The sequence below is a fragment of the Oryzias latipes genome, chromosome 16 (assembly GCF_053564925.1).
Source record: "Oryzias latipes strain Hd-rR chromosome 16, Olatipes_Hd-rR_3.1".
NCBI lineage: Eukaryota > Metazoa > Chordata > Actinopteri > Beloniformes > Adrianichthyidae > Oryzias > Oryzias latipes.
Window position 1 is genome coordinate 12,420,911 of NC_136252.1, and position 25,075 is coordinate 12,445,985.

The 25,075-nt window shown below is 44.2% G+C and overlaps 3 protein-coding genes across 4 annotated transcripts; 2 read left to right on the forward strand and 1 right to left on the reverse strand.

Annotated features, from left to right (window-relative positions):
- Positions 1-124: 124 nt before the first annotated feature.
- On the forward strand, positions 125-19,249 carry LOC101173575 (dolichyl-diphosphooligosaccharide--protein glycosyltransferase subunit STT3B). Its single transcript, XM_004077656.5, has 16 exons — positions 125-643; positions 4,433-4,541; positions 5,970-6,257; positions 6,627-6,692; positions 9,027-9,126; positions 9,593-9,691; positions 9,769-9,915; positions 10,237-10,285; positions 10,419-10,573; positions 12,146-12,357; positions 12,914-13,101; positions 13,201-13,372; positions 14,820-14,993; positions 15,151-15,264; positions 17,575-17,784; positions 17,956-19,249. The coding sequence occupies exons 1-16, from the start codon at positions 372-374 to the stop codon at positions 18,025-18,027; spliced, it is 2,427 nt and encodes an 808-aa protein (XP_004077704.1). The 5' UTR covers positions 125-371; the 3' UTR covers positions 18,028-19,249.
- A 305-nt stretch (positions 19,250-19,554) lies between these two features.
- On the reverse strand, positions 19,555-20,876 carry kiaa1143 (KIAA1143 ortholog). Its single transcript, XM_011484950.3, has 3 exons — positions 20,723-20,876; positions 20,143-20,281; positions 19,555-20,040 (listed from the first exon to the last, which is right to left on the reverse strand). The coding sequence occupies exons 1-3, from the start codon at positions 20,834-20,836 to the stop codon at positions 19,817-19,819; spliced, it is 477 nt and encodes a 158-aa protein (XP_011483252.1). The 5' UTR covers positions 20,837-20,876; the 3' UTR covers positions 19,555-19,816.
- On the forward strand, positions 20,807-23,385 carry LOC101174048 (transmembrane protein 42). Of its 2 annotated transcripts, XM_004077658.4 has the most exons (4): positions 20,807-20,947; positions 21,147-21,334; positions 22,207-22,353; positions 22,419-23,385. In XM_004077658.4, the coding sequence occupies exons 2-4, from the start codon at positions 21,194-21,196 to the stop codon at positions 22,557-22,559; spliced, it is 429 nt and encodes a 142-aa protein (XP_004077706.3). In that variant the 5' UTR covers positions 20,807-20,947; positions 21,147-21,193; the 3' UTR covers positions 22,560-23,385. The 2 variants fall into 2 exon arrangements, with proteins under 2 accessions (XP_004077706.3, XP_078789552.1); XM_078933426.1 differs by lacking the exon at positions 21,147-21,334 and having other exon boundaries at positions 20,813-20,947.
- The last annotated feature ends 1,690 nt before the right edge of the window (positions 23,386-25,075 follow it).

Genomic DNA, 25,075 nt, shown 5'->3' on the forward strand with positions numbered 1-25,075 from the left:
AGAAGAACTTGTCCTTAGGTCAGGTTATAGTCTTTTCTTTGGTCATCATATTTGTCAGTCAAATTCTTTGTCCTTTTATTGGTGTTCTGAGAATCAAAGCACTTCCTGTTTTAGCTGTCTCACTCTGATAGGCTAACATCTCTTCCGCCTTGTGAGATGTTCCCGCCTCTATCAGGAAAGAAGGAGAAACTGCAAGAAGCGCGCGTGACTCTCCGAGGCTGTGAAACCACGCCGCTATGTGTCCAACGAACGACCGTGTTTGTGGGAAATAAGGGTGCCGAGTCTGCAAGGCAGCTTTGGGGAGTGTGAGAACAGAAAAGAAAAAGTCAAACCGAGCACTGTCCTCGGATACCCGCAGAGCTAGCCTGAACATGGCGGAGCATCAGCCGGTTTACGACAGCAAACAAAGATCCTTCCAGAGCCCCGGAGCATCGTACTCCAGTAACGGACGTCCAGAGAGGGACGGGGTGGCCTCAGCTGGAGCGTCCGGGGCTGCAGGTCTGTCCGGCGGCCTCTCGCAGCCGGCAGGTTGGCAGTCCCTGTTGTCGTTCACCGTCCTCTTCCTGGCTTGGCTGGCCGGGTTCAGCTCCAGGCTCTTCGCCGTCATCCGTTTTGAGAGCATCATTCACGAGTTCGACCCTTGGTGAGTTTTTATTGCTGGACGTGGAGGTGGTCTGAGTTTCTGAACTGCAGCATCATCACGAAGAAGCAAGTCACGTGACACTACCAGGAATGGTGGGGTCGTAGTACTTATCTAATTTATTCTAAGGCATTTGCACGAGCAGATGACTGGGATCACAAGTTGCTTGCGTGGCATTTTTTCCACAAATTGATTGTGATGAAACAACAGGTGTGGTCAGCTTTGCAGTAAGCAATGATTCCTGCGAGACGTCCTGGTCGCTGGTGCCCCATCAGTTCTTACTGAGACCAGGTCATCAATGGGAACCTTTATTCTACTAAGCACTCCTTTACTGTGTTGTAAATATCAATCCCCTATTTTGGATTTCCTTCATAGAATAAGTTCTCAAAATAGCATCCGTATGAAAACAGCCAACTGAGCTGTATCTCTGGAGTCTACGACTCGTCACACTGCAGTGAAAACCAGATACACCTGTCCAGGTCCGACTCAAGTGGTCTGACAGGATCTGCAGACAGCTTTCTCACCCTCCACGCCACAGTCTTTGCACCAAGCTGGACATCGGCAATAGTGGACATGATCTCGATGATCGGTGAAGGGCTTCTTTTGCTTGGTCAGAATGTGTGCTTCTTTAAATGATACCTCTAGCCTTCTTCATCGATTTAGTGAACAGGGGCTGTTTTTTAAATGACTTTTCAGCTCTTTCACCTTCTCTGCACAGATACTACTGCCCACCGAAAACTCCCGCACTATGGCGTAAGGTCATTCCATGTTGCATCTTTACAGACTTCCACGCTTGCTACACAGATCAGTGGTTTCAGCATCTGAAAAACGCAGATAAATCCAATCCATTCTAATTATTTTTATTCTGGGTGAATCCCATCTCTTAGCAGCTTGGTTCATTTGTGCTGCCAGGCACTCATGGAGTTCCATGAGTTTTTTTAGCCAGTAGGCAAGTATCATGTCAAGAACCAGTGCTGTCCAGTTCTTCATACTTGAGACTATTGTTTTCTCCCATGGTTGCTGTTATAGCCAAGCATCTCAAGGATCACTGCTGTAACAGTAGTTATTTGGGGTTGTCTTCCCATGTTTAGGTCTGGAGTGTGGTATAGCCTTCTCTCTGATCTGGTGTTCTGCCACTTCTGTGGTGTTACCACTTCAATTTCAAGTTGTGTTAGGGGTTGCTTTTTGTGAATGTTGGAACATTGGGCTACTAGTTGCGTGGCAATTGGCCTTGATTGTGGGGTTTGAAGCATCCACTCACTCCACATTCTCTGCATGTAACCTCTCTGAGTAGGATTACTTGTTCTCACATTGTCTCTCATGGGTTATGATGTAGACCAGGGGTCGGGAACCTTTTTGGCCGAGAGAGCCATAAACGCCACATATTTTTAATTGTAATTTTGAAAGAGCCATACAATAATGTAGTGTCCCTTTCCCACACTGAGGCACGGAGACTTGACCTCATTTAAGGTTCTTTGTTCTTGTTATTGCAGACCGCAACAAACGCCGCACAATTAATTCAGCAACTCCTGAATCTCTCCTGCCGACACGACAGCGCGTCTCCCAACTTTATATTCACCTGCTCCCGCTCCAGCCCACCCATTTCCCTTATTCGGCCCATAGCTGAACCCAATTGGTCCAAATTACCTAACAACAGGCTGAGCGACAGAACTGAGGGCCAATCAGATCTCTGCTTGATGCAAATCAGTCTGCAACAATATGTTTAAAAATAAATATACTGGTGAATGTGTGCATTTGATGTAATTTCAAGATTTTTAAAGTACAATAAGTCTGTGAATTCTTTTTAATAACATTGTTATGCTGTTGCTAATAAATGATGAGTATTTCTCGTGGTAGTTTTGCTGATGGTGTCTGGTTGCTACGTGGTGAGTTTCTGCTTCATGCAGGCGTTGAGACTTCCAACGTGATCGTAGGTCTGAATGTTCTGTAGATGTGAGACAGACTGCTCACATAAAGACGCGGAGCCAAACACACACTCACACTCTGCAGTGAGTGACGGGCAGTGGGTTTTACGTTTTTACAATCCCTGCGCGATTCACCTGCTGCCGGTCCTCACAACCCCTCACCCCTACACTCTGCTTCCTTCCTCACACATCCCTTCCCCGCATCTGCGCGCTCTTTTTCAGAGACGAGAGCGCGCAGTTTTAGGCACGGCAATTCACAGGTTTCCGGCTGGTACAAACTCTGTGAAATAATAGACAATAGTAAAGTGACCTCTGGCATCGCATCGCGCCCGAGAAGGACTGGTCTAATGAAAAAAAAAGTATAATTAAAGATTTGTCTGCGAGCCACATGTGACCATCAAAAGAGCCATATATGGCTCGCGTGCCATAGGTTCCCGACCCCTGATGTAGACAGTAGCATTAAGGGTATTATCCAAGGACCCTCACTTGGTTATGTTAATAGCTCATCATTGTTATGGTGTTGCCCCATTCATAGTCCATTCCACCCCTAGGAATCTTCTTATCTGCGCTTTTCCAGACGCTCAAAGCGTTTACAATGTGATATCCTGGGGTAGACTAGCAGAGGTTTGGCTGCCAGGATGCGCCTTTGGCTCCTCTGACTATCACCAGGACATTTATACACATTCACACACCAGTGGAGCCACACTGGAGGCAGGAAAAGTGAAATGTCTTGCCCAAAGACACAACAGTTGGCTGGAGGGAGCGGGGAGCTAATCGTCGAACCTTCGATCATTGGCCAACCTGCTAAACCAACTGAGCCACTGCCGCCCGCATCGAACCATGGTGAACGGATTCTACTGAAGATAACAGAACTAACTGCTTTTAAATGTTGGCTGGAAGGAAGCCAACATTTCAAACTTGAGTTGAAAACAGATGCCAGACTGTCACCTCGACCACGGTCGCGTGGAGACCTGAGGATTGAACGGCCAGGAGGGAGTAGCTCAGCAAAAGCGTCTTCTTCACGTGGTGTAATACACCAACTAAAGGAAGTTGGCGTTAAATAGTCATTCAGGATTAAAGTCTTGTTTTTGAAAGGTCTAGAGTTCAGGAGGGAGATACGAATAAGAGTGCGATCAGACTGTTGACAAGCAAGATTGACTGGCTGGAGGTTTTTCAGCGCAGGCCCTTGTCTGTGGATCCTCAGAGGCTGGTGACAGTAGCGGACGTCCAGACTTCGGAATGACAGGCTGCAGCCATTTGTAGGGGCACAGTGAGCTGCAGACACAGATGCTTTGCTATGGTAGCTGGTGCGATTGCCGAGATGTTTGGATGGGTTCAACGTTCGAGTGTTTGATGCGGGGGAAAAGTTAAAAAAACCTTAAGCAGCAGGAATCGCAGCTTCTTTGTGATATTTGCGGTGGCGGATGAGGAGTAAACCGCAAGTGAAGCGCACCAAGTAGGGAAGAGGAGACGCTAGAATCAGAGGAAGTGTCTTTTATTGTTGTCCCATAGGAGAAGTCCCAAGAATATTTGCAAAACCACAGATTTTTAGAAGATCAAACATGAGTAGTGGCGTCACTTCAAAAAACGCAAAATTGGGAACAGGGTGAAAAGCAGAGATTGGCAGCTTGCCTCATACTACGGTTCCATCTTGAACATGTGTGGAAAAGTTGTTTGCAAAAACACAGTTTGAAATTGTACTGAAAGAGTTTTACCCACACATTCCAGCAAAAAACTTGCTGACTCTTGCACTTTTAGCTCTAAAATAACATTTTGTGTCTGAGCTTTGAACAGGGAAACAAATGAAATCAGTCTTAAGGGACAGCAGTGTCTCCTGAGCAACAGTTAAGTGTTTTTCCCTTTGCAGGTTCAACTACAGGTCCACTCACCATCTCACTACCAATGGCTTCTATGAGTTTCTGAACTGGTTTGATGAAAGGGCCTGGTACCCCCTGGGAAGGATAGTTGGAGGGACGGTGAGTTGTTAATGTATGAGGGGTAGGAGAAGACAAATATGTACTTTTCTTCCTTTTCATCTCAGTAGTCCTAAAATGTTCTTTCTTCTGATAGTTTATTTCAACATATTTTGTTTGTACAATTAATTAACCATTATCTTTAATTCATTTCTCTAATTGATCTATTTTGAATGTACCATATTTTCAAAACCATTAGGCGCACTTAAAAGTCGTAAATTTTCTCCAAAATGTACAGTGCGCCCTATGGTGCGGTGCGCCTAAGGTGTTGTTGCGTGACTTTGGCAAAGAGGGCGTAGGATAAGATAGCATGAAAACGGTAAAGAGGGAAGTGTGGGCGTGAAAGAAGGCACACCCCAGAATAGTGCAATAGTGCAGATATGCATTGCGCAGAACAATATTGTTTTGGAAACCCTAATAATGCCACCTGCAAAGAGACACGCGCTCTCGAGCTGCACGCAAGCTTTCACCTGTGCTCTCTGGTACAGACATCTTCTCAGAATGTTATATATTGCCCAGTAATAAACAGACTACACACACTTTGTGACCTTTCAGGTAGCCATGAGCCTGACACCCATGAAGAACACGGGGCAGGAGGCTCCACCTTTGTTTATACAGACACGTAACTTTGCGCTGCACAAAATGGTTCCCAAACAAAACATGTAGTGATATTCATCGCACTCTAACAGTGTGCGTTTATGTTTGGTGTTACAGAGTGAAGGAGAACAGTAATAAACCCCCCCCAACACAAAATCCTCCGGCGGTCGGCCGTGTCGCGCACTAAAAAATGCACGCAGCTTATAATGGAAATGAAAACAATGGAAATTAATACAGTCAGGACCATAAATATGAGCCCATGTTTAATAAATGCTTTAGTTTTTAACATTTTTATGCAATCTTTTTGTTGAACCCATGAAATAAAAGATGAAAGTCTGTACTTCAATGGCATCTAAGTTGTTTTATTTAAAATTCACTGTGGTAATGTACAGAAACTAAATTAGAAAGAATGTGTCTCTGTCCAAATATTTATGGTCCTGACTGTAGTTAGAACGCAGTAAATTTGTTGTATTTCCTCGCGAGATAGAAACTTCTATTGTAGAATAAGGATGTGTATGTACTGCTGAAACCACGGGCGTGTGTGTAAGAAGAGGGAGTGTTCGCAGCGCAAGAGGGAGTAAGAGGGGCGGAGTAGGAAGTGAAGGAGAATGGGAATAAAAGGTTTCCCCCAGAAGCCCTTGAAGTCTGAACACAGGACTAGCAGAAAAAGTAAATTATCAGCAAGATGAATGTGTTTAATGTGTTTATTATAGTTCCACCTCGAAGGACATTCTCCCTTCTATACCTGTCCTATTTGTCACTCCATAACACGTTACTCCAAACGGGTTGATGCCTTTTGTGACGGGTTTCATCCCCACCCTTGTTCTCTTCCAGGTCTACCCTGGCCTGATGCTAACAGCAGGACTCATTCACTATGTCCTTAACTTGCTGCACATCACCGTGCACATCCGGGACGTGTGTGTCTTCTTGGCGCCTGTTTTCAGCGGCCTGACATCCATCTCTACCTTTTTGCTGACGAGGGAGCTGTGGAACCAGGGGGCAGGGCTGCTGGCAGCGTGTTTTATTGCTATCGTTCCAGGCTACATTTCCCGCTCTGTGGCCGGCTCCTTCGATAATGAAGGCATCGCCATCTTTGCCCTGCAGTTCACCTACTATCTCTGGGTAAACCTTTTCGTTCTTGGTCTTAGTATGGCACTTTGGTCTGTCTGTTTTACTTATATATCATTACCGTATTGTTGTATCTTTGCTACAGTGACACACTAGAGGTTGCAGAGTTACTTCAGATTGGCATTGACGGCTAAAAAGTCGAAAGAGCATACCTAATTTGCACACAATATCCTTTTCTAAAATATACATCTAGTGGCTATTGGTGCACTTCTAGTAAAGGTTAAGATGATCATAAAGCAGAAAGGTGTGGTTCGCAGAGAAAGTTAAAAGACAAACACAGTTTTGAAGAGCAGCTCTGTTGGAGGAAAACCACTAATGGAGGTGAGACTGCATGGTGTTAATGCTCTCCTGTATAACATGCAGGTGAAGTCTGTGAAGACTGGATCCATCTTCTGGGCCATTGGATGCTGTCTTTCCTACTTCTACATGGTAAGAACATTCACACAAACAGGGGTTCACAAAGCTGCCCACTCAATAAGCGTGGACCTGCTTAGAAGACAAAGTCTGCATTTCTGGTACGGACATCTTCTCAGAATATTATATGTTGCCCAGTAATAAACAGACTGCAGACTTTTTGTCACCTTTCCGGTAGCCATGAAGCCTGACACCCATGAAGAACACAGGGCAGGAGGCTCCGCCTTTGTTTATATAGACAGGTTACGTTGGGCTGCATAAAATAGTTTCCAAACAAAACATGTTGTGATATTTGTTGAAATCTAACAGTGCGCGCTCATGTTTGGTGTTACAGAGTGAAGGAGAACAGTAATAACACCCCCCCCCCCCCCCCCCCCAACACAAAATCCGCCGGGGGTCGGCCGTGTCGCACACTCAAGAACGCACACAGCTTGTAATGGAAATGAATACATGGAAATTTATAATTAGAATGCAGTAAATTTGTCGTATTTCCTCGCGAGATGGAAACTTCTGTTGCAGAATGAGGATGTGTATGTGCTGCTGAAACCACGGGCGTGTGTGTAAGAAGAGGGAGTGTTCACAGCACAAGAGGGAGTGAGAGGCGCGGCGCAGGAAGTGAAGGAGAACAGTAATAAAAGGTTTCCCCCAGAAGCCCTTGAAGTCTGAACAGAGGATTAGCAGAAAAAGTAAATTATCAGCAAAGATGAATGTATTTAATGCGTTTATTATAGTTCCAATCACGCTCCATGTGCAGAACTTTATAAAAAAAAAAAATTTCAAAAAACAAAAGTGTGGTGATGAGGTCATCACCCTTACGCCCACCAGAGGGGTTTCAAGAGTCTGCAACACCGCAACTCTTGCTGCTTCACCACCGCAGTGATAAAAATTCCACACTGTCACACCTCTAGGCTGGCTAAATGCAGGGCTGCTCCACACTAGTGGATGTTTAGGGGTTTTCACTGAGCTACAGGAAAAAAAGTTTTAATGGAGTTAAGATCTGGAGACTGGCTAGGCCACTCCAGAGCGTTAAAGGTCTTCTTTCAAAGCTAGTTCTTCTTTGCCCGAGCAGTCTGTTTGGGATCATTGTCCAGCTACATTTCATCTTCAATGGTCCGTCCGTCCGTCCATCCATCCATCCATCCATCCATCCATCCATTCATCAAACCAGTTTTGTCCCTTTTGATCACGGGGTTGCCGGAGCCTATCTGTGAGCGAAGGCAGGTGGCACCTTGGACAGGTCGCCAGGCTAACACAGGGCCACACACCCATGCACACTCACATTCACACCTATGGACAATTTAGAGTAACCAATAAACCTGCGAAGCATGTTTCTACAAACCAAATAAGAATGTTTCTACATGTCTGCATGTTTCTACAAACCAGGGGTCTTAAACCGGCACGCCGAGGGGCCCACCTTAATATGAAAGTTTAATATTGGCGTGACCCGTGAGTTTTATAAGAAAGCACTAAGGAACCACAGGCATTTACAGTGTTGTGTGCGTAGCTGATGAACCAACCAATCACAGTGGGACACATGGCTCCTGTGGGCGAGACATTGACCGGGCTTGATGGATGCAGGCAGAGAATCATTTAAGGCAGGAAACCTGACACCCCCCTCTCCATCTTACATAGGAGCAGATGGAGGTTACGATGTGCAATGCATTCTGATTGTAGCATACTCTCACATAGATCTGCTCTGATTGAGACTGCAGACCACATTAATGAGTTCCTTACTTTTCTTGTATCTCAGATATGTGCAGGGCTGAAAATAAGCAGCTACAACCAGGTACTGCTTAGCAGTATAAAATCTGGGAGTGGCACGGAGTTTTAACTGTGTGGCCAGTCTTTGTTGTTTTAACAGACACACACTTCTTTGCGTACACCAGAGTCCTTGTTCATCCCAATGTGTACGTGCATTCAAGCTGAGAATGCGGCCCAGCCTCAGCCGGAGTCTGCCTTCAGTGGATCGAGGCTAAATTGAGTTTGAGAGCCCTGTTCTAAAGTGCCCCTAGGTGTGCATGTGTGTGGGTGTGGCTCTGCGACAGACAGCAGGGTGAACCCCGCCTTCACCCAACAGTAGCCAGGACAGGCTCCAGCAACCCCATGACCCCGAAAAGGATATAACAGGTTAAGAAAATAAAAAAATGAATTGACAGCTGGATGAATGGACTTTCAAAGGTATTACAGCAGCAGCTGGTGGTGGCCCCAACAGGAGCTTGTGCCAGTCACTGGAAAGACTGCAGCATGACAGGAAGTGCCAAACTAAACCTGAACCTAAAAAATGAGCCTGTTTCAAATGTCATCCAGTCTGCTGATGTACTTGAATGACCGTGGTGTTCTGTTTGACAGGTGTCGGCCTGGGGCGGTTATGTGTTTATCATCAACCTTATTCCTCTACACGTGTTTGTGCTGCTGCTCATGCAGCGTTTCAGTAAAAGAGTCTACATCGGTGAGAAGCACACACACTCACAGGATCTTCTATAGAAATCAAAAGAACATTAGAGCAGAAACTTAAAAATCACACTGGCTTTTCCCCATATCCATCATCAAGAGGGACGAAATGCAAAGCAAGCAGGAGGCAAAATAAAAGACTAAGAATACACAGAAAATGTTTTTTTATATTGTTTATTGTATAATTAAAGGAAATTATCTTGTCAAACACAGATTGACAGGACCACAAGCACACAAACTGTGTGCTTGTGGTCCTGACTCTCAGGTGTGTTAAAACTCTGAACAAAGAATTTATCTTCTTCAAGATTCTGAGTAAGTCCAGGTCAGAAAATGTCAGCAGCAGCTTCCAAATTGACTGTGAGGAATAAAGAGGGGATTGTGAGGATGCAGTTGTCTTGTAGTCTTAAAATACGTTTTTTTTTTTGGTGAACAGTCGTATCATCCATGCACATGTTTACCTGCAGCATACAGCACCTTCTACATCATTGGGCTGATCCTGTCCATGCAGATCCCCTTTGTGGGCTTTCAGCCAATCAGGACCAGTGAACACATGGCAGCAGCAGGTCAGTAACCACACAAACAACACGCCTCTGCTGGATTGTTTTGTGAGGCACTAACGAGTCTCATCCCTTGCATTTAGGCGTGTTTGTGCTGCTCCAGGTCTATGCTTTCCTGCAGTATCTGAAGGACAGACTCACCAGGCAGGAATTCCAGACTCTCTTCTTTCTGGGGGTGTCTTTGGCTGCTGGGGTGGTTTTTCTCTCAGTCATCTATCTGACATACACAGGTCAGTGTCCCATAATGTGATCTAAAAGGACTTAAGAAATTTTGTGACCAATCGGGCTGCTGTCTTCTGCCAGGATTCAGTTCAGTTTGGTCATAAAAAGCTGAAAAAACCCCAGAAACATTATTAGAAGCCATCTTCAAGTTTGTGCTCTGTGTGAGTTGGTGTGAGTCTGTGTCAGTGTTTGTGTGTCAGTCTGAGTCTGTCTGCATCTCTGTGTGCATCTGTGCGTGATAATTTACACCGAGAGACTCACAGAACCACACAGTGTGTGCAGGCTGGCGGTAGATGGTTGACTTTAGTTTCGTCTGATTCCGCCTGCAGGTTACATCGCTCCGTGGAGTGGCCGCTTCTACTCCCTGTGGGACACCGGGTAGGTAGTGAAAGCAGCTCTGGAGTCAGTTTCAAATGTCAATCCAGCTTGTTGTGTTAATTTCTCAGACAAAGGCCTTCTGCTTTCGCTTTTGTTCTTCTGTACCGTGAGTGAATTTGTTTTCTGTGATCAGATATGCAAAGATCCACATTCCCATCATCGCATCAGTGTCTGAGCATCAGCCCACCACCTGGGTCTCTTTCTTCTTTGACCTGCACATTCTGGTCTGCACCTTCCCAGCAGGCCTGTGGTTTTGCATCAAGAGCATCAATGATGAGCGAGTCTTTGGTAAGAGGGGACCATCGACCTGATTATCATCCTTTCTGGGAGTATTTATTTATTTCAAGACAGTTCTTTAGCTGAATACAGGTAGAGGATCTATCCATGCGTTTTCCTTATGGCGCCGTTTCCCTTTTGGGCCCACGGGGTAGCTGGAGCCAGTCATGGCTACTGTTAGGCGAAGGCGGGCTACACCCTGCACAGGTCTCCAGTCTGTGGCACACACACACACACACACACGCACACACGCACACACACACACACACACACACACCAACACTAGAGTGAATAATCAACCTATGAAGCATGTTTTGGACTGTAGGATGAAGCCTGAGTGCAGGGAGAATCCACGGGAAGAACATGCAAACTCCACGCAGAAAGATCCCAGCCAGGATTCAGACCAGGGCCTTCTCACTGTGATGCGATAGCGCTAACCACTGCACCGCTGAGCAGCTCATGAGGATGTCTAACCTCTGCAAAAAAAAAAAAAAAGAAGTAGTTTGGGAGAAAATGTAAAATACTTCTAAATGAAGCTGGACTGTCGCTCTCTGCCTTTCGGTTTTCTGGGTTAAAATTCCCCTTTGTCCTTTTAGCCCACTATTCAAATGTGGGTTTTTTATGATGGATTTGCTTTTCTGGACAAGAACAAAAACATTTGTTAAAGAACGTAAACATGTTTCCACAGTAGTAAAGGAAGAAAAAGCTCTAAAAGGAAACACGGGAAGGCTTTGCTTTATTTTAGTAGAGTTTTAGTAGAATTTTTTGTCTTGCATGGAGATTGGCTTCATGTCATAATGCTGACGATAAGGTGTTTTTAACTAATAAAATATTGTATTCATTTTTAATTATAAATGCACACCTGGGGTTGCTTTCCATTGTGATTTGTTTTGTGAATTTCTGCTAAACTGGATGATGATCATGAATAGGCCTGCACAATATACCGCAAATTTATCGTTATCGCGACATCAAGCTGTGCAATATGCATACCGCAAAAGACGGCGAAAATCGCAATAAATGGTTACCTTGACCCTTGTGCTATCCTTGGCACTTTAACATTGGGAGTGGGGTCATCTAAACCCACTAGACAGTGCACTGAACCTTTTTTCTTCAATGATTTGTGATCTTCACTGGTGTCCATGGATTACATGAAGTCTTTCCACCTTTATCCACCTTTGTCATGGTAGGGAGAACACGTCAAAGTAAGGGTGGGGTCGTCTAAGATAGCACAAGGGTTAAATGTGCTAAAACAAACTCATGGCAGCTTGAAATATTGAATAAATGAAATAAATCCCTTTATGCATTTAACCAATCGGAAGGACCCGTTTACGCTGTTGATAAATCAAATGAGCCTCCTATGTCGACAAGGGTCATTTGGAGTATAATTTTCATACTGTTGCATTGAAATGGAAATTATGTTTTTGGTTGGTTTGATATTTGTTTATATACCGCAAATTGTATCGTTATCGCAATATTAATCACCAATATCGCATATAGCGAGTTTTCCTCATATCGTGCAGCCCTAATCATGAACGACTTTCTACATGCTGAAAGGACCCAAAGCCTGACTGTTGTGTTCTGCAGTGGCCTTGTACGCCATCAGCGCGGTATACTTTGCTGGCGTGATGGTGCGTCTGATGCTCACCCTGACTCCAGTGGTGTGCATGCTGTCAGCCGTGGCTTTCTCCAGTGTCTTTGAGCACTACCTGGGTGACGATGCAAAGAGACAGAGCCCCCCTGCAGAGGACAGCAGCGATGAGGACGACAGAAAGAACCCAGGCAACCTGTATGATAAAGTAAGCATGTTTCTGCTCTGTGAGGCCCTCTGGTCCACCACTGCTCACTTCTTTACCGACAGGACTCTCCTCACCCAGAGGTGGCTTCTTTTTTCCACTTTACTCATTTTTGTTTCACATTAGTTCAGTTTATTTTAACCTGAGTGCCTTTACAAGACTTTCAAAAGGGAAAGCTGGAAAATGAATAATTTAATCACTATGATGCTTTCTTAAGTTAAGTCTTGTGTAAAAAATACTATAATTTAAGCTTTTCTGCATCATGTAGAAACTGTTTGTTTTTAGAAAAGAAAACATTAATTCAGCTGTCCTGTGATGGATGGATGGATGGATGGAACTTGATCCCATGACGGGGCAGTTGCTTATGTTTTATCTTTGACTTTTCTATGGTTGAAAATATAAGTAGAAGAAATGTCTGGATGTTAACTCATGCTATGGAAATATTTCTTGCATCCTGTGGGGGTTTTTTTGTTTTTTTTTTGTGTAGGAAAGGTTTTCATGGGTGACGTTTCCTGTAAAATTGTGATTCCATCTCTTTGTAAACTGCCTCCCCACTCAGGCAGGGAAGGTGCGGAAACACGTGTCGGAGCAGGAGCAGGCTGAGGACGGCCTGGGCCCCAACATTAAGTCCATTGTTACCATGCTGATGCTGATGCTGCTCATGATGTTTGCTGTCCACTGCACCTGGGTCACCAGCAACGCCTACTCCAGCCCCAGCGTGGTGCTGGCATCGTACAACCATGACGGGTGTGTAGTGCAGTAATGATGAAAGAAAATGTCCCTCCATACATTTGGACCCACAGTAATGTTTGACCTTTGCCCCCTCTGCACCATGTGGCCCTTCAGTTCCAGAAACATCCTGGATGACTTCAGGGAAGCTTATTATTGGCTAAGGCAGAACACGGATGAACACGCCAGAGTGATGTCATGGTGGGACTATGGCTACCAGATAGCAGGCATGGCCAATAGGACCACTCTGGTGGACAACAACACATGGAACAACAGTCACATTGCTCTGGTGAGCCCCAACCCTCCACCCCCAACATAGAGGAGAAAAGCTCTGTGGAACTAATCAGAACCAGAAAGAGGTTCTGGCTCAGATGAGACAGACTAAATGTTAATCAGTGACTCTAATGAAGAACCGTGTTGACAAAATAAGCTTATAATTATAAAAGCTAAACGTGAAAAACTTTCAGTCCTCATCCAAATCAAATTTAATCTTTTCCAACTCGTGTTACTCAAAGTGCTTTATATAAAAACAGAATTGAATTTTCAAAACAAAAAGCAAGACAGTTTACAAAATTATAAAACCCATACAACACACATACAAACACACATGCACCATACTAAAGCATAAAATGGTTCACTTAACTGATTCAACGCATGTGTAATCTGACTTTGTACTCAAGTGGGCAAACAATATTTTGGGCACCAGTGACCCCCCCCCCCCCCCCCCCGACTCAAGTTCACAGAATGCGCCACCACAGGACCCCCCCCAGATCTACCCGAAGAGCCAGACATAGGAGATCCCACTGCGGCCACCCTGTTCACTGGGAAGGGTCAGTCAGTGATGTGGAGGATCCCTGTGAGGAAAACAGTTACAACTAAAATCTAAAAGGAATAAAATTAAAATAGATAAGCAAATAAGTACTTGAATAAATCTTAATAGACAGATATCAAATGATATATGTCAATGAAATAAAAATATAAATGTGTATATACCGGTATATATATTAAAGGTACATGTTTACATAAACGTTTATGAAATTAGTAAAAAGAGTAAATAAATAACTGAAATATCAAATCATTTCCTAAATTTTAACCAAAAGCAGATTAAAAAGGTCTTGAGCCTTTCTTTAAAAACATGAACAGTCTCTGCGGCCCTGAGGCATGCTGGGAGGCTGGTCCACTGGCGAGGTCCGTAAAAACTGAACGAGGCCTCGCCGTATGTTTTATTTCTAACTTTTGGGATAACCAAAAGGCCTGTATCAGAGTACCTCGGGGTCCACGAGGGCTCATACTTTAGATAGACCAAGACCATAAAAACACTTATAAACCAATAAAAGAACTTTAAAATCAATCATGAAGCGCACAGGGAGCCAATGCAGCGATTTTAAAAACCGGTGTTATGTGTTCCCGCCCCCTGGCCCTCATCATCACACTTGCGGCTGAAGTCTGCAGCAGTTGAAGGTTCGATATCCTTCTTCTGGGAAGACCAGAGAGCAGGGTGTTACAATACTCTAATCTGCTGGAAATAAAAGCATGCACTAGCACCTCTGTGCTGGCAAGAGAGAGAAATGAGCGGAGTCTGGCAATATTTTTAAGATGATAAAATCCTGGTTTTGTTAATTTTTAATTTGTGGTATAAAATGAATCTCAGTCAAAAATAACGCCCAGGTTTCTCACACAGTGAGAAGTTTGATCAGTTTTTAGTTTAGATGAAACAATCTCTCTCTTGTCTTCAGGTGGGCAAAGCCATGTCATCCAATGAGAGTGCAGCTTACAAAATCATGCGATCTCTGGATGTTGACTATGTCCTCATCATCTTTGGAGGGGTAATTGGGTACTCTGGAGATGACATCAACAAGTTTCTGTGGATGGTTCGCATTGCAGAGGGGGAGCATCCCAAGGACATCCGGGTGAGCTGGGATACACACTCACACACATGTGCACACGCACACAGACACGCGTGCAAAGACACTGAGATGTGCACACTCACAAACATTTTACTTTTGTCATATTGAAAAAGTGGTTACAAAATTAACAAAGTAGGTTTTGTTGTGTCTCCCTCCCCAGGAAAGCGACTACTTTACCCCCCAGGGTGAATTCAGGGTAGACAAAGCTGGCTCCCCCACTCTGCTCAACTGCCTCATGTACAAGATGTCCTACTACCGCTTTGGGGAGATGCAGGTACAGTTGGTCCTGTGATATGAACCCGCACCTTAAATTGAGACATCTGTAGAAACCGCCTTTGCCTTTAGCTAAAGCGAAGAACGGCCCAAAAACATCTGGACGTGGTCTGGTGTAACCTGGTCTGCCGTAGATCGTAGCCGTCTGAGAGGTCGGCAACCTTAACCACTCACAGAAATTTAAACACAGGAAGCCCCAACAGCCTTTGGAAAACCCGGTGTTTCCAGTGAACGACATCATTTTACTCGTTTTTAAAGATCCTGAAGAGATTTTGATGGATCCTGTCATTTAATGGGTTCTGATGGGAACTATTTCCCGAGAGTCCACAAAACTAGCAAGTATGTCATCATTAACTGGCAGTTAATCCGCTTCTCCAATAGATTTTTGTCAACAAAGCGTTTTTCCTCATCTGGATCAGGATGGTTTTGGACAAAAGCTGCGTGTTTATTCTGGGATGTCTCGCCACTTTTGAGACTTTGTTGTTTGCTAGTTCCTCATTACATATTATTCATACCGGCAAAGTGGTTGAAAGCAAACAGATCTGCCCAGGTGCCGCTAAACGTACCGTTTTCTTCAGGAACTTCAGTTTTCTGGAAAATTCTCCATCGTTGTCCTATCTGGGTGTTTTTGGGATTACACGCCGTCGAGAGTCGTGGCGGTGACACAGGTCGATAGTCACATAGAACTTTACTTAGAAAATGTCTACATTTAGATTTTATTTCAACCTAATTCTCAGTTTGTTTTGTTTTGTTTTAAAATTATTTTTATGAACCTTTCCTGTTTACTGCTTGGCGACGGTCGTTGTCGGCACAGTGAGCCGCTCCAGGGACAGGAAGCTCCTGTAACCCTTGTGCTATCCTAGGCACTTTAACATTGGGAGTTGGGTCATCTAGACCAGTGTTTTTCAACCTTTTCTGAGCCACGGCACACTTTAACCTTAAAAAAAATCCCGCGGCACACCAGCATCCAAAAATTAAAAAAAAGGAGAAACTTATAGTCTGTATTGATCTGCAGCCCCTCCGCAATCTCACATGCATTTTTGAGATAATTGTTGCAGAAAAAGCTGGAAACTGCAGCTGTTTTTTTTCTAAAAGATGCAATAAAAGATAAGTTAGAAGATTTAAAAACAGTTTGATGTGTGTTCGTTGGTTTCAAGACGTTTAACAACAGATATCCGTTTGCGCTGTCACTCTCACAACCCAATGCATCATGGGAGATGTAGTGCAAAAAACGGCCAGAGATCGCGTCTCTGAGCTTCATTGTTTTGTTCACTTGTTCCAGTCTGATACCGGATTCTGTGGAAAGCTACACCGCTAAAGACGAGCTTTAGCTGGTATTTTTTTTTAGAACTGAGCGACTTTACGAGCTAAATCGGGACAAGGAAGTGAAGACTTTAACCACTTCTGATTGGTCAGACTAATGACATGTGATTAAGCCTTCAAGAATGATTGGTGGAGACAGTTAAAGGGACGGGACGTTTCCAAAATACAGCCGAAGGTGCAGCTGAATCGCGGTACTGTATCGTCATTCTTATCAAAATGTCTTTAATAAAATAAAATAAACGCAAAGAAAAAGTATTTTATGATCTTTTATATTCCTAACTCCTCAGTGTTTTATCAGGGCCTGTTTGGATGAACAGAGAGCTGAAATCATGGAGATGGAAAATGTTTTTAGATCAGTTAATGAGGGCAATTTCCCACGGCACACTTGACCATCTCCCACGGCACACTAGTGTGCCGCGGCACACTGGTTGAAAAACACTGATCTAGACCCACTAGACAGTGCTCTGAACCTTTTTTTCTTCAATGATTTGTGATCTTCACTGGTGTCCATGGATTACATGAAATCTTTCCACCTTTATCCACCTTTGTCATGGTAGGAAGAACACGTCAATGTAAGGGTGGAGTCATCTAAGATGGCACAAGGGTTAAATACAACAGCTGGCCGGCAGACGACCCGGAGAGGCTCTGCATGATCAGGCTTTTTTTCCACTTCACTTTCAGTATGTGCTGTCTTTTTATAAGCGTTCACAGCCGCAGACTCCCGCTCCGCACGTTCACTCTGCTCTCATCCTCCTGCCCGCTTGCACATCCCGATGGTGTTAAAGGCACCACAACAATCTTAGAACATAAGTTATTTTACAAAACCACAGAGAGCCGCATGCGGCTGCCGACCCCTGCTTTAGATCGTACCATAGATGACGTTTGTGTGTCCTCAAACTTGTATTGTCAGACTGCAGGTTGACGTGTTTTTCAGACCTACTGATTTACTTCCAGAAAAGAACTAAGGGAATCTTTTTTCTGTTCAAAGTTGGACTTCCGGACACCCCCGGGCTTTGACCGGACAAGAAATGCAGAGATTGGCAACAAGGACATTAAGCTTAAGCACCTGGAGGAGGCCTTCACATCAGAGCACTGGTTGGTCAGAATTTATAAGGTCAAGAAGCTGGAGAACAGGGACCGGATGGAGAACAGGCTGCGCAGCACGGACTCCAGCCGCCAGAAGTTCACATCAAAGAAGGTAGGCTCTCCCAAAACCCTTCATGTAATCGGTTGATTCCTTCTGCTGGCTGTTATTCTCCAGTCAAGATCAATTGAAATTTCCACTGTGATCTGGAGCTTTCTGAACAAACGAATTTTCAGCAGTGAGTCTCTTGAGAAGTACTTATGTGTTTCTTCTGTTCCCCTAAAGACGGCCAAGAGGAAGCGTGGGTATGTCAAGAACAAGCTGGTCCTAAGGAAAGGCAAGACCAAGTCCTTATAAACTCCATCCACTCATCAGGCTGTGGACTGGGGTTTCAACAAACATCACAGCACCATCACACGAGGAAGGCTGTTTAGACCACTCGCACCTTCAGCTCCATCAGCCCACAAGACCTCTGAGCTGAGGACTGACGCCCCCCTCGACAAACTGCCACTGTTTTCTTTTTGTACTTGAACATATTTGGATGTGATGGGAGCTGTCCTGCATCCAGAACTTCTCTTAAATGTCTTTCACCTCGATTGCAGAACCGTGTCTGAACCTGAACCACACAGCCCCTTTCCTGTTCGTGGACCAGCAGGTCTAGCTTCTGCAGGACTGATGAGCTGCACCTCATTACATAATTCTCCACCAAAGATTTCCTTATGGAAGCATTTGTTCAAGGTTGCTATGGTTACTGCTTGCCCTCAGCAAAAAAACACAAAGCTGGCATTCAACAGACCAGCATGCATTTAACGCCCTTTCTGAGCATTTTTAAGTCTGTGTTTATGCCTGATGCATTCACACTCACAGCTGGTTCAACCTCACTGTTTAGTTCAAGCTTACTCACATGCAGACAAACACTACACACATGCAGACAAACACTACACACATGTTCAAACTCTGCACGGGATGCAGTCTGCTGGCCTTGGCGCCGGCTCCAGATCCGTCTCTCAGATACGAGGGACCTGGATACCTGAAGTTGGGTTTCCTGCCTGTCTGGATGTTCTCTTTAAATGTTACAGCAATTACTAACATTTTCCCAAGATCACAATCGGAGCAAAAATCACTTGAAGTTTTCAGGAAAATTTTGCATCCACTACAGTTTAAAATCCTGACTGCAGCTCAGAGCAGGCCTGGCGCCATTGATGTCTGCATGCAGCCTCCTGCTCGTGGATCCTCAGGAAGTGTCATCAGGCTCTGGTGTTTGTCACAGCAGCTGATACTCTGGTGAACCCAGCTGCAGCAGCGTTACACAACAACAAACATTTTCCAGTAAATTTTCCACAGAAACTGTTTGGTTTGTGCAAACTAACTCCTGTTGCATTTAAGTGCACCCAGCATCAGAACGCTCCCAAAACGGGGTTCTGAAGGCTGTGTGGGCCAGAGGCTGCAGAGTCCAATGATCCGGTCTTCGATCTGGTTGTAATTTCATCCGTTCAACACTCTTCCTTTGACTGTGAGGATCTGGATGCAGGTGTGATGGAAACATGCCTTTTTGAATAAAGAGGTTTAAATATGTGGATTCCTGTTTGTACCTAACAGTTCCAGCTCTTTGACGTGTCTGGGGCCACACGCTGTAGATGCATTACAAAGACCATTCAACAAGCAGCATCAGAAACTTTAGCTCAGCTTTATGATGATTCATATCTTCTCTCTGTGAGAAGCTGCTTGTAGAAACAGATCAGGTCTTCAGAGTCTGTTTTAAAGAACGGCTGGTGTCACAGGAATGAGGTTTCTGGAGCTAGGCCGGTTTGAAGAAGACCTCAGCAATGAGATGATGCTGCTGCGCTATCCAGGCTTTTCCATGAGTCAGAAAAAACCAGTGAGTCCGATCATTCAAATGTTTAATGCTAAACGGGGAAAAAACAGTAAAACTCTGAACATTTTCACAAAACGGCAGCGTTGATGCTAACTTTAAAAAGGTTTCAGTTTTCTTGCCTTGGGGACAGGGCAGAGGGTTGGACGAGTCCTGATTGGTCCATCATGCAGCCTCTGGTTTGGTTCTTCGGATTCTGGTATTCAGGTATGCGGTGACTGGAAACCAACAGCCAGGAAGTGGAGGACCAGAACCCAACAGTCTGTTTAACATTTAGTCTTCCTCGTCTTCATCATCCCCTCCAAATGAAAGAAGGCTGATATTTTTTATTTTCTTTCCTGCTTTCTTTTCAACCCCTTCCCTTTCTCCTCCCTCCTCCTCCTCATCCTCCTTCTTCTTCTTCTTCTTGCTGGAGCTGGCAGAGATACCCTGGAATTTCTCTGCAGAAGAGCGCTTGGCTGGTTTCTTGAAGAGGATTTTACCGTCTGATTTTTCATCTGTGGGGGGCAATTGAGGGTAGAGGGTGTGGTGCACAGGTAAAGAAATTAGGGTGTTGGCTTCAACTCAGAAGGAGAAATTTTTTTTTTTTTTTTTTTTACCTTTTTCTGCTGCACCTCCAGCTTTTATATCCTTGATCATCTCTGCAGACAGGTCTCCGTCTGTCAGAACAACAACTTGTGGTTGTTCATCCTCTCGATCACTGCCGCTGTCATCCTCAGGTGTGGGAATCACCTGGCGCTGAGGAGCAGAACAAGATTTTGACTGATGGGACATTCGTTTCAAAGGATTTACTCTTTTGGTCAAACAGTGCAGGTGTTGCAGGTCCGAATCCCCTTCATAGCAGTGTGGATGACGCTGAGTTCTACACAACAGCATCATCAGAAGGATGAGCGGATCACCAACTGGGCCTCCTGGGCTGATGTTGGCTTCACCAATCTGTGTATGTGACTATGAATCTGTCTATGTATGTCTATGTGTGTCTGTGACTGAAAATACTGGAAATGAGGAGCATATTAAACTTCAATCGTCGACGCAGAGGCGATTTCTGTCCTCGTGAATCTACGTCAAGGCTTTTCAATGGACTAAACGGATAAAACCCAAAGTGAATTCACGGCTTTGTTGTTGTAGGACAGAAGCGTTTCCGGTGTCGTTTCAGCTCGTGGAACCGCCTCTCGGTACCTTGGTGTCCACGTTCGGCCCCTCCTTGTATCCAACGTCCGTTTTGAACTTCTTCAGGAAGGTGGGTTCTGCCGGCTTCACCCACGAAACCCCGCCGCTCCTCTTTTTATCCATCCTCAATGAGACGCTTCCAAAGCTTCTACCCACGGAAACATCATCATGAAGCAGCCCCTCGTGACGGTGAGGGCAGCTCTAACTGGTGGAATTGAGTACGAACTCTTCCGGGTAAATATGGCACTTCAGAATAAAAGAGTTACGTGGATGTTTTTTGTTTCCTTTCATGGATTTTCAGTAAGGATTTTTTTCATTGGGACCTAACAAACAGTGAATGTTTTAAGCCCACAAATGTAAGATCATTTTTGGTTTTGAGTGTGTTATTGATGAGCTTCTGGCTCTTATTTTGAAATGTCACCATCACCGGAAGCTCGACCCTGCTGTCAACGGAAGTCGGTCTCCTGCTCTGCTTTCATTATGTCTGGTGGGACTCTGTCCGCGCTGACGGCCGGTCTCCTGGCTGCTGCCGCCTCTCTGGCTGCCAAGTTGTCCCTGGGGGGGGACCTCCTGAAGCTGTGCGAGGCCGACGTCCCCGGGGGGGCCGCATGTAGCCAATGGGTAACAGCAAACAGAAAATGAATTGATGTTTGAAAGAGGTGAATGGCCCTAAAGTAGGGACCGCACAAGCCACAACTTTCTGTGGTCCAGTCAGAGATACCACAAACGATGGAGCTTCCAATTCCGAACACAGATAATAAACACAATAGCCCAATAGACCTCAAGCTCAGCAAGTTAATATTTTAGATATTGCTGATGATGGTCTTGTTTGTTTGTGGATACAAAACTTGGTAATCACAACACTACATCTTCCATGTCTGTACTCTGACTAAACACCATCAATTTTTCACAGGACATTATTGAAGTGATGCTGCAATTTTTAATATTTTTCAGAAGATCGTTCATTTTATGTTAGATGCTTTACGTCTGCCGAGTGCAGTTTAATATTCTGTATTAAGGGTTTGAACCTGTGACCTCTCCTTACTGCGGAGGTGTGGGATTCGGGTCTGCAATGATGAACGTCACACAAAATTTCCTCAAAGTTCAGGGGGTGGTTCTGGCGCCCTAGTTTATCTTTTAGCTTTCACGAATCTGTGAAATCGATTAAAAGTCATGAGAAAGCTGCCGTTGGCTCACAAATGTCCACTAAGTCCACTGTACCTTGTTCTAAATCGAAATCAGAGTATAACTTATGTCAGTAAGCACCACGACACATATATCAACACTGTAGATTTTCCAATTCCAAAACCAAGTTCTTCAATGGTGAAGTAAACGGCATGCACAGCGACACCCTTTGTGGTACCTACCTAAAGTGTAGCCGTCAGGACTGAGCATAGATGACCAAAAGTGTCGTCATTTAGATGTTGGGCTGTTTTATTTCTTTTTTTGCTTTGTAAGCACAGAGTCATGGTGGCTTCCTGCTGTCCCGGCAGATCCATGTTCTGCTGCGGCTGCTGTGTGGTGGCCTGATGCTCAGCTGCAACGCTCTGATGTGGACCTTCTTCTCCAGAGCCCTCCGTCACTCCTCCTCCACAGCCAGGACCACCCTCACCACCACCGGCTCCAGCTTCATCTTTTCTGTGAGCACCTCGCTTCTCCTCATTGCCGTTGTGATCACGCAGTGACCCTGAATGTCCGGCTGCAGGGGATCCTGGGGCGGCTGATGTTTGGGGAGAACCACGGGCCTTTGTGGTGGACAGGCATCAGCCTCACTCTGTGTGGACTGCTGCTGCTTCACGGAACCGCTCAGATGCCGCCGGTAGACCGCAGCTCCAAGGATAAGTGAGGCGCCAGACCTTCACCGAAGCAGAGAAGTGACCGATAGTCTTCGGAGGACGGCTCACTACTGCGGTTGTCAGGATCCTTTGGTCCTACACCAAAGCTTTGAAAACAATCTATAGTGGCAGAGATGAACCACTTGGTGACAGAAAACTGTTTTTTCCACGAGGTGGTTAAGTAAGTTAGGGTGTGCTGGTTTAAATAAATACTTGGGACTGGTTTGAAACTTTAGCTGTTTTTTGTCTGAAGCACTTTGATGGTACATGCAGTTCACAAGGCTTCAAAGCTTCATGGATGCTGGGAACTGTGGTCTGTGATTAGCCACCTCTTGGAGCGTCCTCTCATCTCAGACCAGCAGGAGAATCTCCACCACTGTTTAAGAACTAAGAAACGTGAAGAGACTTGAGTCGAGGACATTTTTGTTTCAAAAAATGCCATATTCCTGCACTTGTTTTTCAGATAAGTCTAGCTTCTTAGCATGTATGAAAATTACAAGTCTAAAAAAAGTCCCATAATGATAAAAAAGATGATAGATGGCATCTATAAAAAAGACAAAAGAGGATATCTATCTATATATATATATATATGGAAACACTGGAGGGCCTGTCTAATGTTTATGGTGTTTTATGCATAAGTAATCTTTTTATTTTATTCATATATTTTTTTACGAATTTCTCTTTTACTTTTCATTAACTATTGTTATTTTTGTATACTGCTTCTTAACTGGTGTATTCTTGACATGCTGCTTTTTTTAATGTAGTGGGTCTGGGTACTTTTATTGATTGGACTACGAGTCTGGAATAAACTCCAACTGTCCGTCCGTCCGTCTAAAACCTCCACCTCCCTCATTTATTCAGGTCCTCTGCCGACTGAACTATTTCTGTTTAGTTTATGGTGTGCATGTAAGTTAAAAAAAAAACGTCTTGAGTTTTTATAATCGTGTGATCAAAATTTAGTTTTAACTCTAGAACCCCGCCTCCTGCCTTTGTGTGCAGTCAACGTATTTCACCATCTCTTTCCACTTTGGCACATAACGTTGTTTTTTTCTGTAAAGCTGTAACTGATGAAGGGTTTTAACAGTTTTTGTTGGTACTGAGAGAAACCGTGTGTAAATGTCTGTTTGGAGTATTTAATTCAAAGAAACCTGGAGTTTTATTGCTAAATATAGTTTTATGAATGTAATATTTGTTAATAAAATCAGGCTTTTTACCTTATTATCATAATCAGTGAAACCAAACAGAATGTTCTTCATAGTCTGGAAGAAAAGGGGATACGAGTCCTGATTCCATTCGGTAATTTGTTCCAAACTAGTTTAGTTTGCTCAGATGTCCAAATTACATTTATTAATGTTTCTTCATAGAGTTCATAGAATTTACAGTTTTTATTCAGATCTCTCTTAAACCTTTGCATGAACTGATTGGTTGGATAAAATCTATGTAAGAGTCTTTAACCCTTGTGCTATCTTAGATGACCCCACCCTTACATTGACGTGTTCTCCCTACCATGACAAAGGTGGATAAAAGTGGAAAGATTTCATGTAATCCATGGACACCAGTGAAGATCACAGATCATTAAAAGAAAAAAGGTTCAAAGCACTGTCTAGTGGGTCTAGATGACCCAACTCCCAATGTTAAAGTGCCTCGGATAGCACAAGGGTTTCATGAAACTTCTTGGACCTTATTGTTCAATACAAATTTTCTTGGCAGAGGGCAAGGAGGGAAGTCCAAAACATCATTGCTGGAGATTCAGCTGGAACAATCTCAGGATAGCTTTATTTATTTATTTTGTAGAAAAGCAGATTTTTTTCAACAGTTATGTTGAAGCTGATGCTGGCGGTCAGATGCACCTGTTCCATTCAATAGGTGAGATGAAGAAGAGCAGCAGGAAAGACGACTGAAAAGTCCTGAGGTTGGATGAATTCAGTTTAGGTGTAGAGTTGACCCTGATGATTGAAGTGCTATTATCAAACCATCGCTGTATGAAGACAGTTTTATACTGGAATATTTACATTATTCCAGATGTAGAACCTGCGAGGAGAGAAGTTATGTTGAGGCCACCCACCTGAGAGAAAACAGAGTTTGGGGATAAAAATCCATAAAGAGTTTGGATGTTTCAGAAACCTTCTGACCCACATTAATTTAAAAAGTCACAAGTAATGAAATCCAAAAAGTTCAGACCACCATTACTGTAGTCATTCATCAGAACTGATATCCTGATATGATGTGTTTGATTTCTCCAGACAAAGTCACATAATTTATGTACAGCTTTGCTTGTCAATTTGCTGACATATAGAGACTGAGCTGCATAAGTGACTAGAGAGCCCTTCAGCCTTGGAAAGGAGAATTCTACCTTTAATGGACGGATCTCAGAAGAGCCTAAACTACATTTTCTCCAAACTCTTACTAACTGCAACTTTCCATCCACATTTTGAATGGAGCCTAAGGACTTCATGCTGCTGTCCAAACTCATGGCACAATCTAAACCATTTCACGAATCAGTCATGTGGTACAGCCGGGCACCGAA